This window comes from Ostrea edulis, chromosome 3 (assembly GCF_947568905.1).
Source record: "Ostrea edulis chromosome 3, xbOstEdul1.1, whole genome shotgun sequence".
Lineage (NCBI taxonomy): Eukaryota > Metazoa > Mollusca > Bivalvia > Ostreida > Ostreidae > Ostrea > Ostrea edulis.
This window is the reverse complement of record NC_079166.1, coordinates 63,610,646-63,637,822: the sequence shown is the minus strand read 5'-3', so window position 1 is coordinate 63,637,822 and position 27,177 is coordinate 63,610,646. Positions and strand designations below refer to the sequence as shown.

Sequence of the window (27,177 nt, the reverse complement as noted above, 5' to 3'; positions counted from 1 at the left end):
ATCACAAATTCACAAGGACTACTTTATTTTCGTCCGTCATACGTTGGTGAATGGAATTCTTTACATTTCAACATTGAATACTTGATGCGCTGAACATTTTCATAATTCAAAAAGAGATACTACAGAAAAAATTCTAATATTACTGACTTTCATACTTTACATTCGGAGTCCGAGGATGTGAATTACATGTATCATTCGCACAGGACTACTTCACTATAATTGTCATGTTGAACAAAGCCCTCTATAGGAGCAATACTATTGACAGCCCTGTAAAGGTTCTTATCTAATAAAACTTTATTTTTCTCGCCCAAAATATGCAGATCTTAAAAATGCACTGTTAAATAACATTTTCAGAAATAGAGTTTACATTTTGTTAAAACACATATAAAACACATAAATGTTTCATGTAGTCAGTAAATCTATAAACGTTTCGCTGAGGTGCATCCATTGATTGTATAGTTCTACTATTCATTCATGAGGATTTAATACTAATTATCTACAGATGGCGAATCTAACTAAAAGACCAAATAGTTCGTATATTTTTGTATATATCAATACTTAACAGTGGTAGACATTATTTCTGTGTTATAAATAGGGAAATGGCAATCCAAGATTTTAGAACTTCTCTCCAATCCCTGATTGAACAAAATGTAACAATAAGATATATTGAAACGAAACCTATCTGAAATCTACATTTCTAATTTTTCTGCGCATTTATTTTCATATTTTAGTAATTATCTAACGAATATAAGTTCCAGAGCCGGTACAAATTAGTGACCAAATTTTTCTCAACTCGAGTTTCTTGTCATTTACAAATTTTCAAGAGGTACGAGGCTTCCTGAACGCCTTTTGAAAATCTATAAAAAAAACAACAACAAAAACAAACAAAAACAACCATCTGTTACTAACGAGCACATGTTATCTAAACTGTTTCTCTCACTATACACTAAATTGCAGGTTTTTTATTTTATTTTTTATACATATATTTACATTTTCAATGTTTTGCAATGTATTATCATTGTGTTGTTAATGTCGCCATGAAACTTCAAACATAATGATAATCAGCGGAATTGGGATAAATGTAATAATATGAATCAGTTGTTTCATGTGCCTTTAAAAATGTAAGGATCGAAGAAATTCGTTTATTTCCTCATTTTCGCTACTATATTAGAATACCTCCTCGAGTAACTAGACTATGGGCGCCGTATGTACATGTACCCACATATCATTTTTCAGATTGAAAACGTCCTGATTTCCAAAACAATAGATTACAAGTTTGAGAATCATTTACATCGAGTTGAATTTTGTCAACAGTTTCGAAGTAATGTTCGTTATACGCCTGAAATACATTTACCTCACCACATGAGTTGTAAACTATCGCTTTAGAATGTATAAAAGCTGAAGTAAGCCATTGTTAGGCTGTTTTGTATCGATAAATGTCAAGACATTGAACAGGATTTTTTTTCCTTCATCTAGTCGTATCACTAAAAGACTGTAATATTAGTTAGTAGTAGTAGTTTAGTAGTAGTAGTAGTAGTAGTAGTAGTAGTTTTATTCAGGTAGAACAATCATTTTGTATAAATAAATAAATAAATACACATGTCAATTGTATAAACTTAGCATACCAGATGTTATCACAGTCATTTATCACAGTATCGTCATCACATACAAGATATTATCACAGCTGCATTATGTACATATATCACAGTCTACCTAGGATAACCCATTAAAGCAAAAATATCATTGCTTATTCCCAATGGGGTCCTTGAGAAATTAAAAATATATCTATGTCAATAAATAAATAAATTATAATTGGATGGCATGGACTATTTTGGTAAATAAATGATATAGAGTGGCCTGAATAGAGTAAGATCAATGTACTGCCAAATATGAGAAAATATATGCATCCACTGTTTAAAATCATTCACGAATACATGAGTGCATTTGCTGCCATCAAAAAATTGTCATTGATGTTCCCGTTAAAAGCAAACTAAGGGAATTGTTGTATGGTTTCAAAGTACTCGCTTTCGAAATGTTCGTTACCGCATGTTACGAAACACTAACTCAAGCCACAGCCTTCAAAAAAGTTTAGAAGATTGTTTGTCATCGATAACGAATATTGGAAATGCTTGACAATCTTTAGTTAAAACGTACGAGAATTCCATGTAACGGGACATTTCCTGATATTGCATATTATGAAGCAAGTACAACTTTTATTATGTTTCTGATCAGGTTTAGCTGATTGTTTCAAATAGGAAAATTTGATACATGCATACATGTACGTTTTTCAAAGTTTTAAAAAAAAAAGGATTTTTAAATCTAAACATATCTATTTTTAATATCAATATCTATTGAAAGTATAAATAGTATCAATTCCTGTCATAATGAGCTGAATGTCAATTTTATAAGAGAGATTTTTAAAATATGTTCATAATCTTGAAATAAAAGTTGTAGAATTCTGTAATATTTGTTATAATGGGAACAACTTATTTTAAGATATATATACTGAGTATTTAAAATCTCGTTTACATTTTTGTGACCTTGTGTAAATGAATAATGTGGACAAAATTTAGCTTTTAGTCTTTGTCTATAATATATATATTATAGGCAAAGACTAAACGCTAAATTTATGATATGTATGTCATGTTTCGATGGAGTTGTTTATATCAGTTTGGTTTTTATTATAGACCAGCCTTGCAAAACTTCAAAATGATAGCAGTTTGTAGTGTACATTGTACTTGTAAGCTGACCTTGTCCTGGGATGGAAATAAAGACATAACATTATGTTTACCTATATACAAGTTTATTTTTTGCACTTATTGTATTTTATAACAACACCCCCCTCCCCATTGTGGCTGTTGTTGGTCTTGGCAACTAGGCAATGAGTAAAATTTTAAAGTTTTACATTAAAATTTTACCATGTAAATTACACCTGTGTATTGACACCCAAATGGTACAGGCCAAAAACACATCATTGCCTAATGTTATATCATAAAATCAAGCAACAAATTTCGCAGATCTTCTCATTCCGGTTGACGGCAATGAGACGATTTGCAATCACCCCCAAACATCAATCATTAAAATGTCAATTTTCAATTAAACAAAAAACCATATGACTATGATTCCGGTGAGCGGCAATCAAAGTGTATCATATATATATGTGACCAAATTGTCACCAAATAATTCAATACATACAATATTGTCCAATCAAATCATTCAATGTCCAATCACAGGAACCAGACGCGCATTCTTCCACATGGCGGAAATGGTTACAATATTAACCATTGAAGCCACCGCCACCAAGGGGGGGAAGCGGCTAGTTCCTGGAGCCAAGACCTTGCCACAAAATACCCCGTCCAAATTCTAGTATAACTTTGGATACACTTGCCATCCATTCGTTATAAATTGTTCTAACCCTGCACTAATGTTGTTGAGAAAAATTTCATTGCCTATATTTGATATATGGACCCCATCTGCCTCAAAAAGATTTGTGTTTACAAGTTTGATATCCAAATACTTGATATAACATCCCCCATTCCTTACTATATAAGCCGCCACTGAACTGTTGATTCTTTTTGCAGAATTATTCATTTTTTCTATGCTATCTGATGAATACCAGTTCTTTCTAGGCAATATTTGTGACCATACAAGCTTTGTATTGGGTAAAAGTTTCCAAATTTTGTCAATTGTACCTTTCATATCTTGTATAAGCTGTTTGATTGGTGTGTACCCAATATTATTACCACCACAATGTAGAATAATGTAATCAGGAGGGTCAGCAACTTTCAGCAATGTTTTGATCTTGTTGTACATTTCATACCAGCCCATACCCCCTTTTCCTTGCCACCAAATAGACACATTTAATCTATCCATTAGTCCCAAGTTAACTCCATCTGGTCTGATTCTAGCTGCTAAAAATGCTCTTTTGACTATTGATGAGCCCACTACCCATACCTGTTGTTCTGAAAGTGTATATATAGAGACATGACAAGATTATATAATTATATGACTTGAAACCATTTTCATATATACTTAAACATATGACAGTCTTAAGGGTTACACCTACATTTATATTATGATTACATCCTAACATAAATTTTGTATGCTTTAGATTTCCATCTTCCTGCTTTACAGATTTCTTCCTCTGACATACCAAACATTGCTGCACTGGTTGCTGCCCCAATTCTAAATGAATGAGACTTGTATTTTTTACCTTCTAACCCTATTATCGACAAAACTTTATTTAAAACTGCCGTAAATTGGTATCTAGTTAATGGTTGTCCACTAAAATGACAGAACAACTTCCCCTGCACTGAAGGTCGTATTGCTAGATATTCTTGAATAATCTTAATTGGTTGTATTTGAGACCCAAATTGGCTATTCTGAATAGTAATTGTTTCTCCTTCCCCTATTTGATCCACTTTGGAATGCTTTAATTTTATTTGGATTTTATTTTCTTCTGTAAACATTGTTATGTCTTCATATTCAATTGCATGTCCCAGATCTTTTTGGTTTTTTACTGTCATTTCTCCAACTCTAAAGAAACCAAAAAATGCTAAAGTGTAGGCGGCTTGAAACAGTTTGCATTCATAGTAGTTTGTACAAACCAAGTGCAAACTTTGTAGTATTTGATTTAATATATTTGATGTAATTGGCAGTCTGGCATCATTTTTCTTGACCTTTCTTCTGAATCCTTCTAAGAGTTTCTTAACCAGAAAGCTTTGAGTTTCATCCCTATTGTTTTGAATTTTTAGTTTGTAAGAAATAGCTGAAATGTAAGTTCTAGCTGTTGCCACTGAGAGATGTTTTGCTGACATATAACCTATAAATAGAACTATTTGCTCTAACGTAGGGGGCCATATTTTGCTAAGGTTTAGGGAATCCTGGAATTCCTCAAAGCATCTTAGTCCCTGGTTGTATGTTTCCTGAGTATTTGGGGCTGTTGCTAGATGTAACAAGTTGTTTACTTCATTTCTAACATCAACTGCTGAAATTCTACTGGTATTTTTTCTGGTATCTTGTTTGCTTGTGGAGCCAATTCCTGAAATGTTTTAAACTGTTTACGTGACAGTGCATCTGCGATACTATTTTGTGTACCTGCTATATGTTTTGCCTTGAATACTATGTTGTTTTTTAACAGTATAAGGACCAACTTTCTTATCAAAAACATGATTCTTTTTGATTTTGATGTTTGTTTGTTAATAATTGACACCAGTGCATTGTTGTCAATGTACATTATGATCCTCTTGTTCTTAAAGAGCATTTCGCCCCATATGTAAATAGCTAATACAATGGGCACCAGCTCCAAAAATGACATTTCTTTAAAAATACCTAAATCCCATTTTGTTGGCCAAGGCCAGAAAACCCATCTACCTTCCCAGTATGCCCCACATCCCAAATCTGGATTGCCTGTACTATCTGTAAACAATTTCATATTTTCGTTACTCAGCCAATCACTCTCATGCAAGAGTCTAACACCATTGAACTGTTCTAAAAAAAGTAACCAAGTTTTAACATCTTCCCTAAACTCATTTGTGATTTTGATATGATGATGAGCTTTTGTCACCCCACAAGTAGCATCATAAAACCTTCTGTTGAATGCTCTTGCATTTGGCACACCTTTGCTGAAAAAATTTAAGCTTCCAACTATGCTTTGTACTTCTTGTAACTGTAATGACTTTTTAATAAGGGCCATATTTAGCATAGATTTCAACTGTTTTACCTTTTCTAGAGGAATTTTTACAACCATATCAACCGTATTTATTTCTAAACCTAAAAATATAATGCTTGTAGATGGCCCTACTGTTTTTTCATTTGCTAACGGTACACCCACCAAACTGCACAAATTCTGAAACTCTTCCATTAAATGTGAACATTCTTGAGTACCTACTCTTCCAATAAATAAGAAATCATCCAGATAATGATAAATCGTGTCAATACCTGTCTGTTTCTGTAGTTGCCAGTGTAAAAATGTTGAAAACTTTTCAAACAGATTACATGACATTGCACAACCCATTGGTAAACATTTGTCAATGTAATATTTACCTTGAAATTTGAAACCTAGCAAATCAAAATCACCAGGATGGATTATCATTAGTCTAAATGCAGATTTTATATCCATCTTAGCCAGCAATGTTCCTGTTCCCAACCTAGCTACTGTTTCTAAAACCTGATCTAAAGATGTATAAGCTACTGTACATTCTTGGGGATCTATGTAGTGATTAACACCGTTATTTTCTGGAAAAGATAGATGTGTAATCAATCGCCACATTCCCTCTTTTTTTGTTACAATGCCTATTGGCGATATTTTTAAATTTGATATTGGTTTATTTGAATATGGTCCCCCTATCCTTCCTTTTTCTACTTCATTATCTATTTTTTCTTTTGCTTTCTCAGGGTGTTTTTTGACTGATGTAAGATTATCTGATTCACTCCCTATTCTTGGCCCTTTGTACCCTAATCTGAATCCAAATCTAAATCCTTGCAAAAGCTCTAAAGCTATATTTTTTTTAGGATAACTGTGTAACAATGATTCTAAATTGTTTATATCTATAGGGGTGGTCCCAAGCTTCCATACTTTAGAAAGTTCCCCTTTGACCTCTGAATTGAGACCCCCCTCTTCCTCTTGTGTTTTGGTACTGACCCCTTGAAAATCTGTAATTTCCCTGTCCACGAAAATTACTAAAACCTTCCCCTTGTGTGCTGATGTTTTTTGATTGACAATTGTTGATAGGATGTTGACCCCCACACTTGATACATACATGCAAATATGCACAGGGTGATCTGAAGCATGAACCTTGATAGTTGTAATTGTAGCATTTTTTACTCTGACTCTGGTAAGTTGGAGCAGCAGACAGAGTTTTAACAGCAGGTAAAACAAACATCAACCATAATTCTGAATCAACCTCACCCCATGGTTTTGTAGGGTTCTTTGCCATTTTTAATCTGAATTGTTGGTCATACTCTTTAAATCCAAGATTTCCTGACCTAGATGCTGCTAACCTAACATCATTCATGTATTTCAAAATTTCTAATGTTTTTGCCGGATGTGCTTCTAAATAAATACTGCAAAAAATTATAAATGCATCCGTCCATTGTTCAATGTTGTTGATTTTTTTAGAATTTTTCTCGGATGTTTGTAATTCCCCATTCACCATTACAATTGTTTGTTTTTGTGGTTCATTAGAATTAATCAACAGTTTTGCCAATTCTACATACTGACCACTGACTATTTTGTTTTTAATTTCTTGTGAAACATTAAGTCCAATGACATTGTTGTAACTGTTGACCATATTTGGTATATCTATGCCCTGTGTACCTCGAATGGTTTCCCTGGAATTCTCCATGCGGAATCCCGATGGTTCATCTCTGGGTGATACATCCATTTCTCCCTCAAATCCGTTATTTGTTGATGTCTCCATTGTCGTCTGCTCTTGAAATTCAACTGGACCTTCCACATTTTTATTTGTTCGCCCCTTTCTCATAACATCACCTCCCTTCTTCTTTTTCGCCCTCGTTGATTTTTCTTTTGGCATGTTTTTTCTACAATTTAACTTATTTTCCGTAGCTTCTGAATCTTATAAAAAATTAAAATGTTGTCTCGACTGTTATCTCACCGTTCTCCCGAAATTGCCTCGTCATAAAAGGAAATGCTATTCTATTTGCCAACTTATTTCCGGTAGGATTCCGGAATAGTGTTTCCGAAAAAATCCTCAGAAATAAAATATATTTAAGTCTGGCTAAAATAAATGGATTTATAGTTAATTCTATAAATCTTATTAATTTCGTGAAAATATGCTTGGGCTCTTTATCTTAACCGTCAGTAGAAATTAAATAATCTGAAGTAGCGGTAGCAGTCCTCTGGGGTGCAGCCAATTTATGTAACTCACTTACAAAGCAGAATGTACTAAGCGTAGTTAATATACCTGTGGCTTTGTTCAGCATTTTAAAATCACAAGTAGATTTCATAACCCTTTTAATAGTCACAGAAAAAATATCAATGTTTGAAATTAGCTCACAGGAATAAACTTTCTTTAATGTTATCAAAGAAAATTGAGAACAATAGACTCCACATATTGATCATGAATTTCCACTGATAATGATAACAATAGTAAAATAATGTAATATTGACAAAACTTTGATCTAATTTTCAACATCAAACAAAATAATGTTAAAATACGGCGCATATACCTTTAAGTACAGCAATTGTTAATAAAGAGTCTTGTCAAGAAAACCTCAGGGAAAATTTGTAATGTCTATTACATAATATACCATGAACGATGACCTTCAGATGAATAATTTCGCACTGAAAGCACTCTTTGAATAAAAATGTGTATATGCAATTTATCTTATGTTTTCTTCGCGTTTCTTAATTTCTATTTTTATCTCTTTAGAGGTGAGTGAGGGCAATTAGAAACAAATCATAAGAAGGAAATTTGATAACAATAGGCCTAATATTTATTTTTAGCGATGGGTCACAAGGAACTATGTGCACGTCATGTGCAGTGCATGTTGTTTTTTTTTCTTTCTCAGGGTGTAAGGGAAACAACTCGCACACAACAAAATGGACAACAACGCGACGCTAAGATCTGCTTTTTGATTAGGTATGTACCGTGCGATATTTCCTCAAGGTGGTGGCTCAAATCTATAATATAATAGAGTAATCCAAAATTAAGATTAACATAAAATCGATCAAACTTTAAAAACATAACGTAGAATGAATAGGAATGGATCTTTTGACCTTATTTGGATATTTTTACGAAGGTCTGCTAGTGCTAAATATGGAACGATAACTCTTCAGTTAAAATAAAAATAAAAACCAACAAACTTCATGCACAACATGATGCACGGATCTACAAATTTTAGAAAAGAGGGATCACTTTCAAATAGAGAGAAGTAAGGTTTGAGAAGGTGGTGTGATATAGATTAATTGAGAGTAACTAACGTTTAACGTGCTCATACTTACATAACCAGAAAAAAATAGTCATCTATCGTTTATAGTCTGTACAGAACATATACTTATGAATGACAAAACTTAGTAATAGTATAGCAATAACTTGCTAGGATATCGGTATTTAGTGAAAGGGCCACAGGTGTCCTCTTGAAAAGTGTTAATCATATCTAAGGCAAAACATTTACTTGAAAGTGATAGATCTATTTCTAAAGTCTTAGCCTAATTTCCATGCTCATTAGAACCTTCATTGTTCACTCTTAATAGATTATGGATCAAAATCTTCCACAGTCCGGACACCCCCCCCCCCCCCCCCCCGCGAAGAAATCTGAGGTATTCGCAGCCCTCCACGGAACTATCTATGAATATGTGTCAGTGTTGCTACACTTGTTTACTTGTCTGTCAGATCTAAGTACTATATAGGTGAGAGTACACCGTGTTGTATATCTTGACTTCGTGGCAGACTGGGATGGGCGAGTTAGTAACGGATCTCTGTCTCGGATCTGCCGGTGTCTAGAATGGATAGGTGTGACGGAAATGATATTCAACTAGAGTCTATAAAAATAAAAATGTAGTCTAAATTTCACAATTTTGCAGCACGTATTTAGGTAAAAATATGTTCATTGTTTATCGGGCTCCATTGTATTCGTAAAATATTTACTTTCAACAAAAAAATTCAATGTAGCGATTTTTTCTCGAAATATGGATCGTCGCAAGTATAAGGCCTTAACAGAATTTGTTTTATTGACATTGTCATATAACATGTGTGACTGAAACAATGTTCAACTGGCTGATTAGAAATAAGGACTGGCTATTTTGTTCTAATGCGAGAGAACTCAATTTGTTGATAAATTGTTTAAGAATGCACCTTTAAAATAAAATAAAAAAAAAATGTCATTTGAATCACACGTGTACATTTTCAATGTTAACACAAAAATACATGTTGACCATCTACTTGTACATGTAGTTTTTCACAACGTATACAGTACTAGATTGTCTGCACTGCCCCCCCCCCCCCCCCCCCCCCCCTTGTTTTAAGACTAGAAAAAATGATAATTTATGGAGGCAGCTATATCTGTTTTATGAGCATAATCATGTAATTTAATGTCACAAAAAGAGACATTGGAGTTTAGCATGACAATACAGGAAAAAAACTACTTCTTTTCGTCTGAATCCCCAGAAAACTCAACCTCAGGAATACAAATCCTTATGTCAACGTATACATTTATCAGCACGATCTGTAACACTTCTTTGGCAATTAAATTTGCCCCCTCTTTCATCCCACCCCCGCCGCTCTCATTCTCTCTTTCAGAGAGAGAGAGAGAGAGAGAGAGAGAGAGAGAGAGAGAGAGAGAGAGAGAGAATGGTACGTTTTATACGTCTAGATAACAATTACATGATTACAATAATAAAATATAGAAATCTGTATGCGATATAGAAAATAATTTCATTTCACCTGAAATGATCACTAACATTATTTTAGAGACAGATCATATAAATAGATGCCAGCTCCATATCGACTGCGTAACAACGACTCGTATACATATCAGCGGCTGAATACCGAAGATACAGAGAGAGATGCTATCCTTGATGGACAACGAACGTGAGTTACCGAATGTCACAGTTTATTGTCGTGTTGAGGTGTAGGCATGCATTTCTGTTGGTACCATACATTTTATCTCATGAGCGATGTTATATTGGCTGACAGTGCTACAATGCTGTAATGAGACAATGCTATGAATCCTATGATAATACAATGTCTCAGTGCTACAATGCTATGATGTTACAATGTCTCAGTGCCACAGTGCTATGATAATACAATGTCTCAGTGCTACAATGCTATGATGCTACGTCTCAGTGCTACAATGCTATGATGCTAAATGTCTCAGTGCTACAATGCTATGATGCTACAATGTCTCAGTGCTACAATGCTGTGATGCTACAATGCCTCAGTGCTACAGTGCTATGATAATACAATGTCTCAGTGCTACAATGCTATGATGCTACGTCTCAGTGCTACAGTGCTATGATAATACAATGTCTCAGTGCTACAATGCTATGATGCTACGTCTCAGTGCTACAGTGCTATGATAATACAATGTCTCAGTGCTACAATGCTATGATGCTACGTCTCAGTGCTACAATGCTATGATGTTACAATGTCTCAGTGCTACAATGCTATGATGTTACAATGTCTCAGTGCTACAATGCTATGATGCTACGTCTCAGTGCTACAGTGCTATGATGTTACAATGACAGTACTACATTAGTACAATGTAATAGTGGCATGATGCAGCATACTATAATGACGATATGGAGGATGTTATGAATTAATGAAGGCTTGCCGGTTTAATAATGATATGACGCGGTGGTGGTGAACAGTGAATGACAATTTCATTGTTATCGTAACATCACCATCTTCAGTCATCATACCAATCCTTATCATCATAACAATGACAAGATAGAATGTATGGCACCAACAGGATATTATAAAAAAACCAAAAAAAAACCCAACAGTATATGGGGATTTATTCATGAACAGTTGATGAACTACCCGATTAAATATCATTTTCTTTTTTAAATGCTAAACTAATATTGACTCTTTGGAAGTGCCATTTATAAAAAAAATATTTAGAATATTTGAAACATTGCACAAGAGCATTATTTTGATATCAGTTGCATGTTTTTGTGTATCAATTTAATCACAGAAGCGGAGAGTGTTTACGGAGACATTGATGTGCATTATAATGCTTTGGTTAATACTAACTTTACTGTACCTCGGAGAGCAGTGATATTGGTATATTTTCATTTTGTCCATATATTTTGACACTTTGTAGAGAGTACAGATCAGACACCGTACGTATCGTGTTCTCACTTCTAGATTCACAAAGTGCTTTTGGTTCTCTTGTCATTGTTTGTGTATTCAGTTTGATACCATCTTAGTCTTTTTTTGTTGTCATTCTGAAGTTAGAGAAGCCTGGTGACTGGCCTGTGATTGATTCATGTTTTCTGGTTCAACAGAGGGTTAAGAAAATTTAAGCTCATTTAGCATGTAGGATAAAATACGGTTAATTCTGAATAATCACACACATACACGTGTCTATATCACACACATACACGTGTCTATATCACACACATACACATGTCTATATCACACAGATACACATGTCTATATCACACACATCCACGTGTGTATATCACACACATCCACATGTCTATATCACACACATGTCTATCTTATCACACACATCCACGTGTCTATATCACACAAATACACGTGTCTATATCACACACATACACGTGTCTATATCACACACATACACATGTCTATATCATGTCTATATCACACACATACACGTGTCTATATCATGTCTATATCACACACATACACGTGTCTATATCACACACATACACATGTCTATATCACACACATACACGTGTCTATATCATGTCTATATCACACACATACACGTGTCTATATCACACACATACATGTGTCTATATCACACACATACACGTGTCTATATCATGTCTATATCACACACATACACGTGTCTATATCACACACATACACATGTCTATATCACACACATACACATGTCTATATCACACACATACACGTGTCTATATCACACACATACACGTGTCTATATCATGTCTATATCATAGATATACATGTGTCTATATCACACACATACAAATGTCTATATCACACACATACACATGTCTATATCACACACATACACATGTCTATATCATACATATACACGTGTTTATATCACACACATACACGTGTCTATATCATGTCTATATCATAGATATACACGTGTCTATATCACACACATACACATGTCTATATCATACATATACACATGTCTATATCACACACATACACATGTCTATATCACACACATACACGTGTCTATATCACACACATACAAATGTCTATATCACACACATACAGATGTCTATATCACACACATACACGTGTCTATATCATGTCTATATCATATATATACACGTGTCTATATCACACACATACATGTGTTTATATCACACACATACACGTGTCTATATCATGTCTATATCACACACATACACGTGTCTATATCATGTCTATATCACACATATACACATGTCTATATCACACACATACAGATGTCTATATCACACACATACATGTGTCTATATCACACACATACAGATGTCTATATCACACACACACACACGTGTCTATATCACACACATACACATGTCTATATCACACACATCCACGTGTGTATATCACACACATACACGTGTCTATATCATGTCTATATCATACACATACACGTGTCTATATCACACACATACACGTGTCTATATCACACACATACACATGTCTATATCACACACATACACGTGTCTATATCACACACATACACATGTCTATATCATGTCTATATCACACACATACACGTGTCTATATCATGTCTATATCACACACATACACGTGTCTATATCACACACATACACATGTCTATATCACACACATACACGTGTCTATATCATGTCTATATCACACACATACACGTGTCTATATCACACACATACATGTGTCTATATCACACACATACACGTGTCTATATCATGTCTATATCACACACATACACGTGTCTATATCACACACATACACATGTCTATATCACACACATACACATGTCTATATCATACATATACACGTGTTTATATCACACACATACACGTGTCTATATCATGTCTATATCATAGATATACATGTGTCTATATCACACACATACAAATGTCTATATCACACACATACACATGTCTATATCACACACATACACATGTCTATATCATACATATACACGTGTTTATATCACACACATACACGTGTCTATATCATGTCTATATCATAGATATACACGTGTCTATATCACACACATACACATGTCTATATCATACATATACACATGTCTATATCACACACATACACATGTCTATATCACACACATACACGTGTCTATATCACACACATACAAATGTCTATATCACACACATACAGATGTCTATATCACACACATACACGTGTCTATATCATGTCTATATCATATATATACACGTGTCTATATCACACACATACATGTGTTTATATCACACACATACACGTGTCTATATCATGTCTATATCACACACATACACGTGTCTATATCATGTCTATATCACACATATACACATGTCTATATCACACACATACAGATGTCTATATCACACACATACATGTGTCTATATCACACACATACAGATGTCTATATCACACACACACACACGTGTCTATATCACACACATACACATGTCTATATCACACACATCCACGTGTGTATATCACACACATACACGTGTCTATATCATGTCTATATCATACACATACACGTGTCTATATCACACACATACACGTGTCTATATCACACACATACACATGTCTATATCACACACATACACGTGTCTATATCACACACATACACATGTCTATATCACACACATCCACGTGTGTATATCACACACATACACGTGTCTATATCATGTCTATATCATACACATACACGTGTCTATATCACACACATACACGTGTCTATATCATGTCTATATCATACATATACACGTGTTTATATCACACATATACATGTGTCTATATCACACACATACACATGTCTATATCATACATATACACGTGTCTATATCACACACATACATGTCTATATCACACACATACACACGTGTCTATATCATGTCTATATCACACACATACACGTGTCTATATCATACACATACACGTGTCTATATCACACACATACACGTGTCTATATCACACACATACACATGTCTATATCACACACATACACATGTCTATATCACACACATACACATGTCTATATCACACACATACACATGTCTATATCATACATATACACGTGTCTATATCACACACATACACATGTCTATATCACAAATACACATGTCTATATCACACACATACACATGTCTATACCACACACATACACGTGTCTATATCACACACATACACATGTCTATATCACACAGATACACATGTCTATATCACACACATACACATGTCTATATCATGTCTATATCACACACATACACATGTCTATATCACACACATACACATGTCTATATCATACATATACACGTGTCTATATCATACACACACACATGTCTATATCATGTCTATATCACACACATACACATGTCTATATCACACACATACACGTGTCTATATCACACACATACACGTGTCTATATCATACATATACACGTGTCTATATCACACACATACACGTGTCTATATCACACACATCCATGTGTCTATATCACACACATACAAATGTCTATATCACACACATACACATGTCTATATCATACACATACACGTGTCTATATCACACACATACATGTGTCTATATCACACACATACACATGTCTATATCACACACATACACGTGTCTATATCACACACATACAAATGTCTATATCACACACATACACATGTCTATATCATACATATACACGTGTCTATATCACACACATACACATGTCTATATCACACATACACATGTCTATACCACACACATACACGTGTCTATATCACACACATACACGTGTCTATATCACACACATACACGTGTCTATATCACACACATACACATGTCTATATCACACACATACACATGTCTATATCATACATATACACATGTCTATATCACACACATACACGTGTCTATATCACACACATACACATGTCTATATCACACACATACACATGTCTATATCACACACATACACGTGTCTATATCATACATATACACATGTCTATATCACACACATACACGTCTATATCACACACATACACATATCTATATCATGTCTATATCACACACATACACGTGTCTATATCACACACATACATGTCTATATCACACACATACACGTGTCTATATCACACACATACACGTGTCTATATCACACACATACACGTGTCTATATCACACACATACACATGTCTATATCACACACATACACGTGTCTATATCACACACATACAAATGTCTATATCACACACATACAGATGTCTATATCACACACATACACATGTCTATATCATACACATACACGTGTCTATATCATACACATACACGTGTCTATATCACACACATACACATGTCTATATCATACATATACACGTGTCTATATCACACACATACATGTCTATATCACACACATACACACGTGTCTATATCATGTCTATATCACACACATACACGTGTCTATATCATACACATACACGTGTCTATATCACACACATACATGTCTATATCACACACATACACGTGTCTATATCACACACATACACGTGTCTATATCACACACATACAAATGTCTATATCACACACATACACATGTCTATATAACACACATACACATGTCTATATCATACATATACACGTGTCTATATCACACACATACACGTGTCTATATAACACACATACAGATGTCTATATCACACACACACACACGTGTCTATATCATACATATACACGTGTCTATATCACACACATACACATGTCTATATCACACACATACACGTGTCTATATCACACACATACACATGTCTATATCACACACATACACGTGTCTATATCACACACATACACATGTCTATATCACACATATACACATGTCTATATCACACACATACACGTGTCTATATCACACACATACACATGTCTATATCACACACATACACATGTCTATATCACACATATACACATGTCTATATCACACACATACACATGTCTATATCACACACATACACGTGTCTATATCACACATATACACATGTCTATATCACACACATACACATGTCTATATCATACATATACACATGTCTATATCACACACATACACATGTCTATATCATACATATACATGTGTCTATATCACACACATACACATGTCTATATCACACACATACACGTGTCTATATCACACACATACACATGTCTATATCACACACATACACATGTCTATATCACACACATACACATGTCTATATCACACACATACACATGTCTATATCATACATATACACGTGTCTATATCATACACATACACGTGTCTATATCACACACATACACGTGTCTATATCACACACATACACATGTCTATATCACACACATGTCTATCTTATCACACACATCCACGTGTCTATATCACACACATACACGTGTCTATATCACACACATACACGTGTCTATATCACACACATACACATGTCTATATCACACACATACACATGTCTATATCACACACATACACGTGTCTATATCACACACATACACGTGTCTATATCACACACATACACATGTCTATATCACACACATACACATGTCTATATCACACATACACGTGTCTATATCACACATACACGTGTCTATATCACACACATACACGTGTCTATATCACACACATACACGTGTCTATATAACACATACACGTGTCTATATCACACACATACACGTGTCTATATCACACACATACACGTGTCTATATCACACACATACACGTGTCTATATCACACACATACACGTGTCTATATCACACACATACACGTGTCTATATCACACATACACGTGTCTATATCACACACATACACGTGTCTATATCACACACATACACGTGTCTATATCACACACATACACGTGTCTATATCATACATATACACGTGTCTATATCACACACATACACGTGTCTATATCATGTCTATATCACACACATACACGTGTCTATATCATGTCTATATCACACACATACACGTGTCTATATCATGTCTATATCACACACATACACGTGTCTATATCATGTCTATATCACACACATACACGTGTCTATATCATGTCTATATCACACACATACACGTGTCTATATCATACATATACAGATGTCTATATCACACACATACACGTGTCTATATCACACACATACAGATGTCTATATCACACACATACACGTGTCTATATCACACACATACACGTGTCTATATCATGTCTATATCACACACATACACGTGTCTATATCACACACATACAGATGTCTATATCACACACATACACGTGTCTATATCACACACATACACGTGTCTATATCATGTCTATATCACACACATACACGTGTCTATATCACACACATACACGTGTCTATATCATGTCTATATCATACATATACACGTGTCTATATCACACACATACAAATGTCTATATCACACACATCCACGTGTCTATATCATGTCTATATCACACACATACACGTGTCTATATCACACATACACGTGTCTATATCATGTCTATATCATACATATACACGTGTCTATATCACACACATACACGTGTCTATATCACACACATACACATGTCTATATCACACATACACGTGTCTATATCACACACATACACATGTCTATATCACACACATACACGTGTCTATATCACACACATACAGGTGTCTATATCATGTCTATATCATACATATACACGTGTCTATATCACACACATACAAATGTCTATATCACACACATCCACGTGTCTATATCATGTCTATATCACACACATACACGTGTCTATATCACACATACACGTGTCTATATCACACACATACACATGTCTATATCACACACATACACGTGTCTATATCACACACATACAGGTGTCTATATCATGTCTATATCATACATATACACGTGTCTATATCACACACATACAAATGTCTATATCACACACATCCACGTGTCTATATCATGTCTATATCATACACATACACATGTCTATATCACACACATACACGTGTCTATATCACACACATACACGTGTCTATATCATGTCTATATCATACATATACACGTGTCTATATCACACACATACAAATGTCTATATCACACACATCCACGTGTCTATATCATGTCTATATCACACACATACACGTGTCTATATCACACATACACGTGTCTATATCATACACATACACGTGTCTATATCACACACATACATGTGTCTATATCACACACATACACGTGTCTATATCACACATACACGTGTCTATATCATGTCTATATCATATATATACACGTGTCTATATCACACACATACACATGTCTATATCACACACATACACGTGTCTATATCACACACATACACGTGTCTATATCACACACATACACGTGTCTATATCACACACATACACATGTCTATATCACACACATACACGTGTCTATATCACACACATACAAATGTCTATATCACACACATACAGATGTCTATATCACACACATACACATGTCTATATCATGTCTATATCATACACATACACGTGTCTATATCACACACATACATGTGTCTATATCACACACATACATGTGTCTATATCACACACATACACGTGTCTATATCACACACATACACATGTCTATATCACACATATACACGTGTCTATATCACACACATACACATGTCTATATCACACACATACACGTGTCTATATCACACACATACAGATGTCTATATCACACACACACACACGTGTCTATATCACACACATACACGTGTCTATATCATGTCTATATCACACACATACACGTGTTTATATCACACATACACGTGTCTATATCACACATACACGTGTCTATATCACACACATACACATGTCTATATCATACATATACACATGTCTATATCATACATATACATGTCTATATCACACACATACACGTGTCTATATCACACACATACACATGTCTATATCATACATATACATGTCTATATCACACACATACACGTGTCTATATCACACACATACACATGTCTATATCACACATACACATGTCTATATCACACACATACACATGTCTATATCACACACATACACGTGTCTATATCACACACACACGTGTCTATATCACACACATACACGTGTCTATATCATGTCTATATCACACACATACACGTGTTTATATCACACATACACGTGTCTATATCACACATACACGTGTCTATATCACACACATACACGTGTCTATATCACACACATACACGTGTCTATATCACACATACACGTGTCTATATCACACACATACACGTGTCTATATCACACACATACACGTGTCTATATCATGTCTATATCATACATATACACGTGTCTATATCACACACATACAAATGTCTATATCACACACATCCACGTGTCTATATCATGTCTATATCACACACATACACGTGTCTATATCACACATACACATGTCTATATCACACATATACACGTGTCTATATCACACACATACACATGTCTATATCACACACATACACGTGTCTATATCACACACATACAGATGTCTATATCACACACACACACACGTGTCTATATCACACACATACACGTGTCTATATCATGTCTATATCACACACATACACGTGTTTATATCATACACATACACATGTCTATATCACACACATACACGTGTTTATATCATACATATACACGTGTCTATATCACACACACACACATGTCTATATCACACACACACACATGTCTATATCACACACATACACGTGTTTATATCATACATATACACGTGTCTATATCATACACACACACATGTCTATATCACACACATACACGTGTTTATATCATACAAATGCACAACCTGTGGCAATCTAAAAGAAAAAACCCCAGAAATAACAATATTTTCTTGACAAGATAAGTGATATTTTCTAGATACCTTATTTGAAATTGTCTTCTAGATTAAAGGGACTGGTCCACGTTTTTCGAAAGAAATATTTTTTATTTTTGATGTTAAAAATCAAACATATAACTAATTTAATGTTGACAACCAAACTTTGGACCGTCTGAATGTAAGGATAAGAGCAATATTTTAACCTTAACTCTGTGTTATGTAAACAAAGACTCGAGTCTTTTTATGTAAACAAACAAACCAGTGAAATGTCTATTTTGTAATTTAAAGCATCTTCATTTAATCTCAACTTTTAAATGACACAATTTACCTAAAGTGTACTTGAGAGGTGATATATATGATAAACTTAGTTTAATATCCATTTATTTTGAAAACTTCGTAAACAATAACACACCTCAGTCTTTGTTTTCAAAACAATCAACTCTCTACAATGAGCTTCTATCCTGATAAATAACCTTAAACAATCAACTCTCTACAATGAGCTTCTATCATGATAAATAACCTTAATATTTTTGTGAAACCTTCTAAACATATTAGACTAGATTTTGATCATTTAAAGTGAAAAACAAAATTTGGGGGAAAATCGTGAACCATTCCCTTTAAATACTCAATGACAAGATCACTTTAAATTACACGCTGTGAATAACGAAATAACTGTACTTATTAGATGACAGGTGTTGTGGTGCTCTGTAAGTTTGTTAACATTCTTTGGAGTGTTTTGCTATTAACTTTAACAGCTGTTTAAGAATGTGTGCATACATTTTTTGAATTCTTGTGGATTGATTGGTCTCTTGATCAGACAAGTCTTGTCTAAAGCCCCCCCCCCCCCCCCAACGGGGCGTCCTAAGTTCGCGCAAACCTCGGCCGAGACAGGTTACCCACAATAACAAAATCTAGAGTTATCGTTCTTTACACTGATCACTCTGAAATTGTTTATTAAGCGATGTGAATGTAATGTTATAAATATTCATAAATACCAAAAGCGGCTCCGCATAGGAATACCAGTAGATTCTTAAAATGGATTTGTACTATAGTTAAAAATCACAAAATTAGAACATTGTGTGTGAATTTGCAGTATAGTTGAAAATTATCATCGACCATTATCTTTAAATAAAATGTTGAAGGGACACATATAAATGCAGTTTACCCAATGTTGATAGAATGCTCTTCCTGTGCACGAGCAAAACCAGATTAGTGGAGGAGTTAGGGGGGGGGGGGTGTTACAGGGGTGGCAACCTTTCTTTTGTTGAACAATTCAAACACATTATCTCTATTTTTGCCATTTGATCTTCCTGAGCGGAAAAGATACGAGTTTTTGGATCCGCCCCTGATGGGACATATATAAGTGATAATGTAATGGTTAAGTCATTTGTGGATGAGGGTCATTCTAATTAAATTTAGATGCTTTGATCCACGCACGAGCTTTCTGTCAGCCAATGGAATTCCACGCACGAGCTTTCTGTCAGCCAATGGAATTGTTTCCTTCGTCGTGTATAACAACATGAGGTTCATTAGAACATGACTCTCAAGACAGGAAGAGGAAGAGCGGATTTTAATTAGATTATGTTGAATACGAGCGTAGATTCTTAAGGAAGTTAGTTCCTCCACTCAATACTTACTTTATTGGCCCATACATGCTATGCATTTATTATTTAAACCTATTCAGTAAAAAAAATATATGAATTGTCAATTAAAATTTTGAAAGGATTGGGAAAGGATTGCATTTTGTGGCAGAAGGAAATCAAAAAGTTCTGAATCTACCCGGTTTTACCATTTCTGTTAAATCCAATATATCGTCAATGTGTATACCTCTAGACGTGCATTTTTTGTAAATGATACAAGTAGCAGATGCTTGTAACTAGTTCAAATATTGTAAACTCATTTGGTTGGTATATTTTTTTCAAAAGGGAACAGCAATTCTCAATTTACCCCATTTTGTATGAAAATTTTGTATTTTGGCCAATATTTAAAAAGATATGATCAATACCCCCCCCCCCCCACACACACACACTTTTTAAAGTTCCATTCTATATTTTAAGACAAGACTTTACAATTTTAAATCGACATACGATTACTCTTAATATGTTCTTTTGAGTTCTCAAATTCTATATGATAAAAGGTGAAGATAACGAACAGTGATCAATTTTATAACTCCTATAAGCAATACAAAATAGAGAGTTGGGCAAACACAGACCCCTGGATATACCAGAGGTGGGATCAGGTGCCTAGGAAGAGTACGCATCCCCTATCGACCGGTCACACCCGCCGTGAGCCCTATGTCTTGATCAGGTAAACGGAGTTGTCCGTAGTCAATATTAGCGTGCCAAGAACGGGATTATCCCGTATATTTAAGCTCAAAGGATATTATTTATTCTTAATCTGCTAGTGGTAAATTTTTTTATCTATACTGTTGGAAGACACGGGTATGTATTTAATTGATTGTAATGATTTATTTGTGTTGCTTATGTTGTGTTGACAGTGACACCTACAGACAAATCGAGTTTATACGAATAAATCATGTGTAAATTTGAAGTGCAAAAAAGTCAAGTTTAGCACACTGTAGCCCCCCCCCCCCCCAAAAAAAAAACAACAACCAAGCACTATGATCTAAATAATGTTTCTCTTTTGAGTTTCATAATTCCTTCTCAAGGTAGAAATCAAAAATATATTTCTAAATAAAAAAATGAAAATGTGCAAAACTCGGATTCAAAGAGAAATCCATCGTATCATAAATGTAGAAGAAGTGAAGGATGTATTGCCTTATTTACATTGTTTCATGATTTCAAGCATATTGTGATTTACCTATTCGCATATTTGAATGTCAGATACATGTACATCGATTTGGAAAAACTTCAAAACTTGGCATATACATGTAATGTTTATGTATAATCATTTATACATATGTATAACATTGCCTCGACATTGTAAGGAGAGGGTATTCATAGGATATGCCTGTTGCCTAATCCTGTTCAATTATTTTTTGAATACAATATTGTTTAAACTAATACATGTACATCTTTTTTGGGGGCTACCCACATTTAGGTCACCTGAGTCACCTGAGTCACTCAGGTGACCTATTCCATTGATGTTCGTCCGTCGTCGTGCGTTGTCCGTTAACAATTGGATATTTTTAACTTCTTGAATACTACAAGGCCAATTGTCTTCAAATTTGATATGAAGCATGGTGGGGGATGAGATCAACATAAATTGTGATTTTCGTAATCATTGTCCCCCATGGGATTCAGAGACTGAGAGAAAAACTCATAATAATAACCAAAAATTCAAACAAGTGATAAATCATCCATTGGGATGTAAAAAAAGCAATAAACAAATATCTATGTTATCAAAATTGCCAATTGGCAGCGAGCGTTCCTTTATCAAAGACGAAGTCCCTACGGCTATTGCCGGTGTGAAGCACTCTTATAAATCTCGAATGATAGATTTTGCTGTCGTTATGTAATGAATTTCTTATTTACTTCCACCCGGTAATCATAGAATTGATTGGTGTTCGGTTTTAATGCCACTTACATGGGTACTTTTTTATCGCAATGACCTTGGTTCCTAATATTTTCAAGAGACCAAGGTCACTCGGAAAGAAAATTTAACAGTTCTGTTCGATGTTGCAAGGATGTCCCACTTAGCAAATATGGTGTTGCAATAGTTTGAAGTTCAATGTGTGCATTTCTTTTTAATCCTGAAATAATCACCTTGTTTATTGCGATCGTTTGTAGAGAAATGTACATTACCCCTATTCGCAACAAGTTCTTCGTTAAGTGGGACACCCCTCCGCAATTATGATTGGATACCCACGATAAGTAGAAGATGAGATAAGCTGTAGAAGACGAGATAAGCTGTGGGTATCCGACGATGATAACGGAGAATTATCGGATACCTCTGATGATTTCGTCTTCTACTCATCACGAATCATATTGTAAACTAGAGTCCCTGCAAATTTGGAGCCAGTAGTCTCTTACACAATCTAATTAAAATTAGATGTTAGATCCGCTCACATACTCGCTACAGTAGCGAGTATGTGAGCGGATCTAACATCTAATTTTAATTAGATTGTGTAGCGAGTATGTGAGCGGATCTAACATCTAATTTTAATTAGATTGTCTCTTACAATGACCTTAACATTTTTATATTTAAGCTTGAAATCCATTCATTTAAGAATCTTAGAAATTTGAGTAAAATATCAAGACATTAGTACACTACAAAACAGGAATGCACTGAAACTAGACTTTGTGCCTGCCATTATCCCTTTCTTTAACCTTGATAATCTCCAAGAACCAGTCCCGTGGGGGTTGGGGTTAGAATAGGTCCTCAGTACCCCTTGTTTGTTGAAAGAGGCGACTAAATGGGGCCGTCCTTCGGATGAGAACGCAAAAACCGAGGTCCCGTATCACAGCAGGTGTGGCACGATAAAGATCCCTCCATGCTCAAAGGCCATGGGCGCCGAGCATAGGCCTAAATTCTGCAGCCCTTCACCGGTAATGGTGACGCCTCCATATAAGTGAAAAATTCTCGAGAGGGACGTTAAACAATATACAATCAATCAATCTCGGAGAACCTATAGCATAATAATATCAGAAATAGTTACGACTTTAAATAAAAATTACTTACTTACTGCAATGTAAGTATTGTTCCTGCATATAAGTTTGACAAAGATTGACTAAGACATACTTGTAACAGTTACTTTTAAGATACCGCACACTCCGTGTTACAGTGACCTTGGTCTTTCATATTTAACCTTGAAATCCAATGATAACCCTAAAAATGACAAAGTATGCTCAAGATCTTCGGAATTTTCTCTCTAGTGACTTTGACCTTTACATCTGACCTTGAAAACCAATAGGAATCAATATCTAACCAACGAACAGACGAATGGACAGACACATAACTCGCGAAGAGTTAGTAAATAAAAATGTCCCATAAATACATGATACTCCTCCATAGGAAAATAACAGTTGTAGTTAATCTTACCAGTCTCAAGTGAGGATTATTGTGACCATTCAATTTGATGATTGATTGATTGTATATTGTTTAACATCTCGCTCGAGAATTCTTCACTCGTATGGAGACGTCACCATTGCCGGTGAAGGTCTGCAAAATTCAGACCTATGGTCGGCGCTTAGGGTCTTTGAACAGAGAGGGATCTTTATCGTGACACACCTGTTGTGACACGGGACCTCGGTTTTTGCGGTCTCATCCGAAGGACCGCCCCATTTAGTCGCCTCTTACGACAAGCAAGGGGTATTGAGGAGGACCTATTCTAACCTGGATCCACACGGGATTCGGAAATTGTGATAAATAAATGTAATGCATGTAAGTATATCCCCAATGACGTGGACATCTTATTTTGAGAAAAAATGAAGGTAAAGAGCAGTGATCAATTTCATAGCTCCCATAGATAATACAAAATTAAGAGCAGGAGAAACACAGACCCCTGGAAACACCATCTTCGCTAGCCAAGAGTTTTCGGTCCCCCTCCGCTCCCCATAAACGGATTGGACCGAAAACCCTTGGCTAGTGAAGATGTGGAAACACCAGAGGTAGGATCAGGTGCCTAGGAGGAGTAAGCATCCCCTGTTGACCGATCACACTCACCGTGAGCCCTGTATCCTGATCAGGCAAACGGAGTAATCCGTAATCAAAATCAGACTATTTATATGATTATTGTTTAAAAAGCTTTCCATAGAAAACCAGGCAATATCAAATATAATAGAATCATTCCAAAATCACCGTGATTGCTCTGAACAAATGACCTGGGTGTCGTGTAGTAAACCTTCTCCTAGAAACGCTTCCCCGGGGGTTTATTAGAAGAGCTTCCTCGTGGTTCTTTATATAATTTATTTAGTACACATAGAAAACCTTTTCACCCCGTCGTCATCGCGTTGGTATCACATATTCCTTAGGACAAAATACTCCTGTATAAAATAAGAATGTTGCCTTTATCTCATACTTTTATTATAATGCGACATTTCAGATTATGACAGCTGTAGGTAAATAACTCTGTTGTATTTACTTGTATACACATTACATGTGTTGTAAATTCACCAGTAAGTTCCCTATGTGTCTTGGTGTAGTTTACCGTTGTTCCCTAAGATAAGAATGAGGGGTTCATCTGATATGCTGATACTAGTTTTTGATTCCCTTCACAACACCATCAGATGTTTGTTTCATCCCTGTCCGGTAGTTTATACACATCTCTGAAATCTTTGAATGTTAAAGTTACTGTCATTGCTAGCGATATTCTGAGGGTCTGGTATTGTAGTCATATTGATAAATGTCTGCGTTTTCTTTCGCAATCCAAAATGCGGTTGGAATCACGAGCGTGATAAAAGAGTTTTATAATTTTTAAACATCAGAACAGCTTTTGATAAACTGTTGATAACTCATCTATTATTGG

At 35.0% G+C, this 27,177-nt stretch overlaps 2 protein-coding genes across 6 annotated transcripts in view; one reads left to right on the top strand and one right to left on the bottom strand.

Annotated features, from left to right (window-relative positions):
* LOC125675520 (glutamate carboxypeptidase 2-like) overlaps window positions 1-27,177 on the top strand; it is a 283,989-nt gene that overhangs the window by 203,289 nt on the left and 53,523 nt on the right. Inside the window, exons 1-2 of one of the 4 annotated variants that reach the window (XM_056158503.1) lie at window positions 8,475-8,603; window positions 10,434-10,553. The exons of 1 other annotated variant lie outside the window; for it this stretch is intronic. In XM_056158503.1, the coding sequence (XP_056014478.1) occupies window positions 10,453-10,553 (101 nt within the window). In that variant the 5' untranslated portion in view covers window positions 8,475-8,603; window positions 10,434-10,452. Of the gene's footprint in view, window positions 1-8,474; window positions 8,604-8,812; window positions 8,896-10,429; window positions 10,554-11,787; window positions 11,807-27,177 lie in introns of those variants that run through there. 2 more of the 4 variants (XM_056158504.1, XM_056158505.1) reach the window with 2 other exon arrangements.
* Window positions 2,788-7,776, bottom strand: LOC125656263 (uncharacterized). Of its 2 annotated transcripts, none has more exons than XM_056158513.1 (2): window positions 7,319-7,776; window positions 2,788-5,041 (listed from the first exon to the last, which is right to left on the bottom strand). In XM_056158513.1, exons 1-2 carry the CDS (start codon window positions 7,533-7,535, stop codon window positions 4,080-4,082), a joined length of 1,179 nt encoding a protein of 392 aa, XP_056014488.1. In that variant the 5' UTR covers window positions 7,536-7,776; the 3' UTR covers window positions 2,788-4,079. The 2 variants fall into 2 exon arrangements, with proteins under 2 accessions (XP_056014488.1, XP_048742839.2); XM_048886882.2 differs by having other exon boundaries at window positions 2,788-3,962.